The sequence below is a fragment of the Sinocyclocheilus anshuiensis genome, unplaced genomic scaffold, assembly GCF_001515605.1.
Source record: "Sinocyclocheilus anshuiensis isolate Anshui unplaced genomic scaffold, SAMN03320099.WGS_v1.1 scaffold55, whole genome shotgun sequence".
In the NCBI taxonomy this organism is placed as follows: Eukaryota; Metazoa; Chordata; class Actinopteri; order Cypriniformes; family Cyprinidae; genus Sinocyclocheilus; species Sinocyclocheilus anshuiensis.
The window spans coordinates 3,654,686-3,663,600 of NW_015549647.1; the positions used below are offsets into that span (position 1 = coordinate 3,654,686).

Below are 8,915 nucleotides of genomic sequence, written 5' to 3' on the forward strand. Positions count from 1 at the left end.
TCATCGGTCTGAAAAAGCGAGGTGTGCTCTGATTGGCCAGCTATCCAGTGCATTGTGATTGGCAGTGTTGGGGAGTAACTAGTTACATGTAACAGCATTATGTAATTTAATTACAAAATAAATATAACTGTAATCAGTTACAGTTACTAAGAAAAAATGTGTAATTAAATTACAGTTACTTATGCCAGCTATCCAGTGCATTGTGATTGGCCGAATACCTCAAGCGTGAGACGGAAATGTCACATAATGTTGATGCCGTGTCCCGGCCGGAGCGACGAGACAAAAACATTAAAACCCATTATAAACGAGGCATTCGTTGCAGAAAGGAAAAATTGAAATCGCATCATATGACCCCTTTAACATCTGAAAGTTCTGAAATGAAGAGTGTAACACAACAGGAACACCTATTGCAACCTCCAAATGCAGACTGACCTTTGTAGTCCTGCAGGTCTGTGAGTGTATCCTGATAGGTCTGAAGGATGCTCTGGTACTGTGTCACGATTTGCCGTCTGAGGTTCTCCCAACACGGTGATAACTCCCCCAACTCTTCCAGCTCAGATACCCTACACCAAAAACACGATCATGTAAAGGAGTGCTCTTTGCACATTTTCATATCATCAAAATGGTCATAGTGTGGATGCAACTGTGTGTGTCTAAGATCACGATGCACACCTGGAGAAATCCTCTTCCAATAAGAGTTTGATGAACTGTCGTGGGATGTTAAGTGACAGGACACTCTCAGCCATCTGTTCCAGGATCCGTAAATGATTCCCATCAGTGGTTGGAAAACGGTACATACGCGACATGGTGCCACCAAACACTGAGACAGAAATAGAATTAAACCATAAAGAGAAATCAATTGTGCCAGGCTGTAGCATTAAAACTGTACTTGCATGCATTTATGATATTATGACCAGGTCCTGGATTTCACTTCTGTCAATACAAATGGAACTAAGTGCCACTGAGCTTGGGAAAAGCACTGTTTCTGTCAATATTTTCCATAGAGACATTAAGCAACATGTATCAAGCAGTGGCCAGTCCTTTTCAAGAATGAGAAAGCACAGATGTCACTCATCACTTGTTAAGGCAAGATATGAAAATTTTCTGCAAAGTTGCTACAAAAAGCTGCTTCTCAAATTACTACAGAAAAGCTGTAAATTAAATTTAAATGTAGGGCTGGACAATAATTCAATATCAATATGTATCGCGATATAATTTTTTTCAATAACGGTGATATGATTTTTAAACACATTTCCGATATTTCGATATTTCAAAAAACATTTTCGTAAACTGAAAAAAAAAAAAAAAAAAAAATCTAAATAAATTGATGTGTGTCGGTTTAGGGAAATACCGGGAAATACCCGTAAATGGCGCATCATGCACGTGAGGTTATCTGACGGAGAGACGCAAAGCAGTTTAAAGCAGAGTCCAGAAATATATCGTGATATAAGTTTTGGCCATATCGTCCAGCCCTATGTAAATGTAATTTTTTTTTTTATAATAACCTAGCCCCGTCTTTATCACGAGATAAACACAATAATTTCATTGTACCTTGTACATATGACAATAAAGTTCTTGAAATCTTCATAAATGGCAATACGTAAAAAAATACGGTTATGAACATCAATGGTCTTTGAGTCAAAACAGACTTCTTTAACGGTATGTTTATCTCCGAGCACTCCGTGTTCAGCTGTTTTTTAATTACTTAATGTTCACAACCATTCAAAAGTTTTAGAAAGAAATTCATACTTTTATTCAACAGGGATACATTAAATTGGTCAAAAGTGACAGTAAAGACTTTAACACTGGTACAAAATTACGAAAATTCAAAAAAGGTATGTATGTTTCTTCAAAAATATTAAGCAGCTTTCAACATTCATAATAAAAATAAATGTTTCCTGAGCACCAAATCAGCACATTACAAAGATTTCTGAAGGATCATGTGACCCTGAAGACTGGAGGAATAGCTGCTGGACATACAGATTTATTATCATAGAAATAAATTACATTTTAAATTATATTAAAATAGAAAAAAGTTACTTTTAATGTTAATAATATTTCACAAAACAACATTTCATTTTGCCAACTGTTTTGAATAAAATGTGTGCTCTGCATGTTTCTTGAAAATGCCCACTTGTTGTAATGTTTTGTTATGTAATGCAAATAACATTTATACAATTTTAATTGTAGTGTTATGTTGTTCCTAAAGTTTCAATTACTAGCCAATGGTTGCTGAGTCCCATGCATTTGAGAGCTCATCCAATCATCATATAGAGAAGAAGTTTTCAGGCAGGACAAAAATATAGAGATTGAAAGCCCAATGTCCAATGAACATGGGGTCCTAAATGAAGACAAAATGACATGTTTAGATAATCTTTTCCAATGAACATTTATCTTTGTTCTATTGAAACCAATGAAACAGTTATATGCCCCACACATTAGGCCATACACTGCATTTCCATCACAATGAATACGTCTTAGGGTGTAAATAAGCCTTTCTTCTAGTGGCTGACATTCTTACCAGATCGTAGAAAGGAGTCTTTCCACAGTGAGGCGTATTTCACTCTGACTCCCACAGATTCTGTCAGACTCTCATCCACGGAGAGGACAGTCTGCAGCAACGGACCATGAAAGAACGAAAACATGTCAGAATGCGTAAAACTAGTGAACAAACATCCTTTTAGTTGGGTCACTGGGGCATAGTCAGGCTCACCCTGCCATTGATGGTGTCTTGTAGTTGTTTGATTGGTGTATGCTGATCTCTCTTCTCCTCTAGCTGCCAGGCGATGACTGTAATACTACCCACATGCTTGTTTTCTGCTGACCTGAGGAAAAGGGACAACAGATGTCAATATGTTCAAACTGCATGTATATATGCCTGTGTCCTTTTCAGCAATTAACCACTTCTAGATGCCCCTCTAGATGAGACTGCTTAAACTGTCATGACTTCAAACAAAGATGGTTGGATCACCTGAGAGGTAAGTTTAGTCTGTGGTTCTTTTCCAGCAGAAGATCCTTCACTGGGAACATCGCTGAGCCAAGAAGGTACATCTAGAAAGTGAGAAAAATAATATAAAAGGATCAAAAGGTAAAGACAAAGTAGCAGAATCAGAGCGGTTCTTCTCATTTGTTGTGCGTGGTATTTATCTCACCGTTCCTTGTGAGCGATCTTTTACATCGTACACAGAGAGCTTGACCTGTGTGTGCTGGTTAATGTGGGAGTCTTGGAAGAAAGCCACACTGCTGAGGAACATGGGATTATTTGTACCCTGCAAACAGACGTCAAACCATTTGTTTCGATTAGTCATCCAAATCAGTCCACATTGTTCCATAAATGACAGAAAAATAACATCCGTCTTGGGTGATCACAAGTGGTCAACTCTACACACTAGGGCTGGACAAAAATATAGATTTTCTGATTAATTGTGAACTTCATTTGAATGATCTTGATGATGATTCTTAAAATCCCACAACCAATCTTTGATTTTATGCAATAGTTTTCTCTACAGCCCTATGGCAAAAGAAATCATATTTACCCATATTTAGTTTGTAGTCCAAAATAAACATTCACAAACATATGACTCTTATGAGCTGATCCTTTTAATGAATTATTCAATGAAAACTCACAAACACAGGATTTACCAATTTAATCAGTAACATAGCTGAACTGACTGAACTATTTGATTTTATTTACTGAACTCTTATTTCAATAAATCCTGTTCTTTTAAAATCCTGAAAAAAGTATTACAGTTTCCAGGAAAATATTACACAGCATATTAGAACTGCAACATCAGCATATTAGAATGATTTCTGAAGAATTATGTGACACTGAAGACTAGTGGTCGACAAATTTATCGCCAAGGCTCAAATATCGGCCAATATTTGGAAATTTTGAATTTTCTGAATCGGCTGATAAGTTTTTCTCTTTAGCTGATGTGTCAGAAGCGGGACTTTTATTTTGACAGCGTCTGAGTGCACAGAGCTCCCATGCTCCCAGTCTTCATTGGTTTACAGTCTCTGTTTAACAGTTCTGTCTAAGAAATGATGGTAACACTTTGGAATAGGAACCAATTCTCACTATTAACTAGTTGCTCATTTGCATGCCTATTATTAACATAACTACATCCCTAATCTTACCCAATACCTAAACTTAACAACTACTTTACTAAGTATTAATAAGCAGCAAATCAGGAGTTTCTTAAGGCAAAAGTCGTAGTTAATGGTTTGTTATTAGCGAGAATTGGACCTTAAAATAAAGTGTGACCTAAATTATTAGACAGTACTGTTAAACAAAGAAAGTAAATGCATACGAAAAAGTATAATCGGCATCGGTTGACCACTGGACAGTTATTAGAAAACAGTTATTACGAATTTTAATAATATTTCACATGGATACTTCTTTAACTGTTTTTTTTTAAACAAATAATACATTCATATAACTGAAGTGTTCATGAACTTATTAAATGGTTCCCTGAGTAATTTATAGCATTAGCAAAGAGTGACATAACAGAAATATGCCCCAGTGAATCAAATTACAATTAGTACCGTTCACGCTCACCTCAATGATTTCTGTCTGTGCATATTTGGTCCAGAAAGCCTGAGGAGGTGTGGTACAGCTCACAGCGACAAAACAGTTGGGTTTTCGGTCCAGAGACGGTGTGGTCAGCTCGCTGCAGACTACACAATCACACACAAGCACATTCACATTCAGGGTCATGACAGTGTGAAGATTTTCCAGACGAAGCATTGTATATATGAATGAGCTACAGTGTACTTCAACTGTTATTTGCTAAGACCTGCTGGTTCTCAGAGATATAATCAGACCTCCACAGTTAAACCACTTTATTTACAACTTATGTGAGATAGAGGCAGTCACTTAATCCAAACGCAGCTGCTTTAGTGGTTAACTTCACATAAGCATACAGTAGGACACAGAGCTCCCACAGAAATATTTATACTACTGTTCAGTGTCATTTACAATCTAAAGATCAGATCTGATAGCCAGCTGAACCATTTTATGCCCAGCAGTCTTGGCTGCTAATGGAGAACAGTTAATTTCTGGTGCCATTTCTGCGGCTTTAGAAAATTTTGAGTATGTGATGGTTGGAAAAACAAAACTGACCAAGACTGAACTCCAGTACTGGCTCATCTGGATCTTGACTGTTCCCTACAAAGAGGAGAAAGAGAAAGAAGTGATATAATTCTGACCTGATATAATGCAAAGTAAAATGTAATACAAGAGAATATCAAAACCCAAGTTCACTGGTACTACTGTATACCTTCCAATGCTAGTCCAAGCATTTCTGAGGAAAGCTCTAAAGTGTTTGACATGTACACCGACCACGGCCGTTCCCTCCGTGACATTGTGGCAGGATGTGTGTGTGTTATATTGAAGTTTAAGTAACAGGAGTGGTGGAAACCCACACACAGCCAGACACACTCCTGTGTGGCCGTTTCCTCCTCTGTTATCTGAGAGAGAGAAAGAGAAATCAGACTTTTTTTTTCAGAACTGGTGGAAACACAGGAACACTAAAGTACAGGAACACTAAAGCAGTGTTTGACAAGCAGCTGGACTTCACAAGACCACTTTTCCTTACAGGCACCACTGGAGGGTTCTAGAGTATAATCGCAGCTTCCAGAATTAAAATAGAAAGAATCCTTGTGGGGGTTTGCTTCCTTTCAGATATTTAACTTAACAATTTGAAAAATTCTATATTAGCAATATCCTTTGCTCTGCTTCTGGGGTCGTTAAATACAAGAAATAAATTCAACTGTGTGATTCATTGGGAAGGCGGAGTATTGCGGAGACATTCAGAATGGTTGAAACCAGTGGACCAGATGGTATTGCTCTGAAGAAGCCTGTCCAATATACATCCTCCACTCCTCTCCTATGATTATTTTATATTCCTTTAATCTTTTTTTCTGAATATGCAAAATTTAAATACCTTTAAATCTACTACATTAGAAAGAAAGGACTGGAAACTTATAGAAATATTTAGTCAAAGACTAGATCTCCGAGAACATGGGCATAGCTAATGGGACGGTATACTGTAGGACAGTATGCCCATATGTGATAAAGAGAGTCTCTCTTCTGTCCTCTACTGTACATCTGTTTATCCATCTAGATTTTTTGAGCATTTGAAAGACCCTTGTGAATCATTTGTGCCTTTAGTAGGCATATAGATAACTTCATAATGTTAATAGACATGATTGATGAACAGAACTTCGCCGCCCACATCACTCTGAGTCAAACATGAACAACAGGAGCCGATGTTAAATCCAACACACACAGATGCATCGAAACTCAACAAATGCCATATTTAGAGATTTACATAACGTGGTCCAAAGGTCTGAGACTACATTTTATATCTTGGATTTATTTTATGTAGACATGGAAATAAATAGGGCTGGGTATCGAGTTCGATACTTTTTAGGCACCGACCGAATTGCCTCGATACCATAGAGTATCGAAAAACGTCTCGTCGTTCGGTACCAAATTTCGATACCTAAGGGGTTAATCTCATCAACGTCAGTGAGCCAATAAGCCTGCAGCACTAGTAGGTGTGCTCAATTAGAAACGGCGTGGCGCAGATCGATCAGTGTTTGCCATCCGCGAGAGCGATGCGAAAACGTATGGAGCAGTCTGCTCGTGGTACTACTGTAATACACCGATCGGTCTGCACAGTCGGTCCGTGTCACGCGCCACACTCAGAGATGTCCCAGCCCCCGTAGCTGTAAGGCTACATTTACACTGGTGCGTTTTTGTTTTAAATCGAAAAGCTATTCCAATTTCGGAAATCAGATCAGATGCGTAGGTCAGGAATCAAATTACTTGTTATAAAATTACATTTAGATTCTGCTTCTCGATTTCTGTATTCGCAGTTATTGTGATTTCAAAAGATTCAACTGCAAGAAGAGGAAATAGAACTCTATTCGCACGCACAAAAGCCGCCTCTTATATGCGCGAACACTGGAATGAGTGCTCTTTCTCGCATTCTTACACATTCGAATGGACAAATACACACAGAATTATATCAAAATATCCCATAAGTACAATCGGTTATGTCATAAGTGAATGTAGAGTTGAAAAAGAAAACAAGGGTGTATTGGATCCGTGCATTGACAGCAGCTGCTGCCGCCTAATCTATAAAGTTTTGTTGCAAACGGATGAAGACATTAGCAGGCTTCTCAGCTCACCCCTCAACATGCATGCGTTCGGAGTTTCGGCAGCCCTGAATATTATCACTGAATATTATATTGTGGGCATTGTATTTTGATTAATAAAATAAAAATTATAAAAATTACAATACACAAATGAAATTTTAATTACCCTGCTTCTAAATAAATAAAGCAGTTATTTTTATTTAGTTAAAAACGGGCCAAAAGAGATCTCCGAACTAGTAGGCTACCAGAAAGGAAAAAAAAACCACCTTAACGTTTTTGCTCAGAATTTGTTTTTAATCCCTGCATGATTTTCCTCAACAGTTCTCCTCACAAAACGAAATTTAATAAGAACAGAGTGTAAATTATTAGCAACACCAAAATAACAGCAAAGCTAATGTTTTCTGTTAGTTTAAGCACAAACTAAGAAAACTAAAACCAAACTTTGTGGCAATAATTAAGACCAACTGAACATGGGGCGGGGCGTGGTGGAGGTGGGGCTTAGGTAGACGATATTATCGGATATCACGATATTTTATTTATCACGATACACAGCCCTAGCTTCCACTCAAAAAAGGCATTTTCAAAATGATATAATAAATGATCAGTGGGGTATTTTGAGCTGAAACTTCACAGACACATACTGGGGACACCAGAGACTTATATTACATCTTGTAAAAAGGGACATTTAATTAATAGGTGCCCTTTAAGATAAACTTCTAGACCCCACAGTATGTACACAGGCTGCAAAAACAGCAGTGATAAATAGGGATGTAACGATTAACCGCGAGCCGGTCGAAAATCGATTCAAATATGTGACGATTCAAATCGGTTGAGATGCCAAACAAAGGAGTTTATATGAATGTATATCTAAGGGGAACTGACTATCTTTAGAAAAGTTTACGTGGTATTTTCTTTTCATCTTGCCTCTGAACAGTGCATATTAAAGTAATGTTCATAAGCCCAGCTCTGCTTTGTTTACAGCGGTAACCCAGGAAACACTGAATCATTGCGGTTCATACGTGCCACCTTCTGTCAGAGAGTGAATCTGCATCTCATTCAGCTCGTCTGCTGTTTTGTTCAGATATGTTTTATGTAGTATAGTTTCACAAAACTTGCTTCAAATTTCGAAATTATACAGTCTAATTTAGATTAAAAACTGCTCATGCTGCATGTATGCTGCATCCAGTGGTTTTTAAATGGAAAGAGCACAGACAAAGCCTTAGTTTGTTCATATTAATATATTTCTTTTATTTCTTTTATTTGTGTGATTTGGGGTTTGTTTTAAAATTTCAATTTAGTTTTGTTATATTTGAATTTCACAAAGAAACGTGCAGCAATAGCCTAATAAAACGACACCTTTTCATTTACTGTATAATGTCTTCAATCTCATTTTGTTAAAAAAATCGTGAGAAAATCGAAGCGTGAAATCAAAATCGTGAATCGAATCATGAGTTGAGTGAATCGTTACATCCCTAGTTTTTATGTGATATGAGCTAAGCGATCATTAGATTTAATCACCATTGGTAGCTCGATGAATGCTTTTTTCCTCAGTTGGTCAGAACAGAAGTGGCAGACTTGTTACTTTGTTCAGATAACAATATCCAGTGAAAATTCTTATTTGGGTCATACTTCCAAGACGTAGGCTAGAGTCTGTGATTCCGATGTACAGTATCCAATGTACAGCCACACATACACCTCCTCAAAACATTAAGATTCATCCGCACTGAGGAGCCGTGCCGACGCACGGCCCC

The 8,915-nt window shown here is 37.6% G+C and overlaps 1 protein-coding gene across 1 annotated transcript in view; it reads right to left on the reverse strand.

Moving 5' to 3' along the window:
- LOC107660104 (type I inositol 3,4-bisphosphate 4-phosphatase-like) overlaps positions 1-8,915 on the reverse strand; it is a 72,331-nt gene that overhangs the window by 29,437 nt on the left and 33,979 nt on the right. Inside the window, exons 3-11 of the mRNA XM_016449333.1 lie at positions 5,280-5,469; positions 5,123-5,167; positions 4,559-4,677; positions 3,153-3,269; positions 2,972-3,051; positions 2,714-2,825; positions 2,522-2,612; positions 673-820; positions 433-563 (exon numbers count right to left, since the gene is read on the reverse strand). Coding sequence (XP_016304819.1) covers positions 433-563; positions 673-820; positions 2,522-2,612; positions 2,714-2,825; positions 2,972-3,051; positions 3,153-3,269; positions 4,559-4,677; positions 5,123-5,167; positions 5,280-5,364 — 928 coding nt within the window. The 5' untranslated portion in view covers positions 5,365-5,469. The remainder of the gene's footprint in view (positions 1-432; positions 564-672; positions 821-2,521; positions 2,613-2,713; positions 2,826-2,971; positions 3,052-3,152; positions 3,270-4,558; positions 4,678-5,122; positions 5,168-5,279; positions 5,470-8,915) is intronic.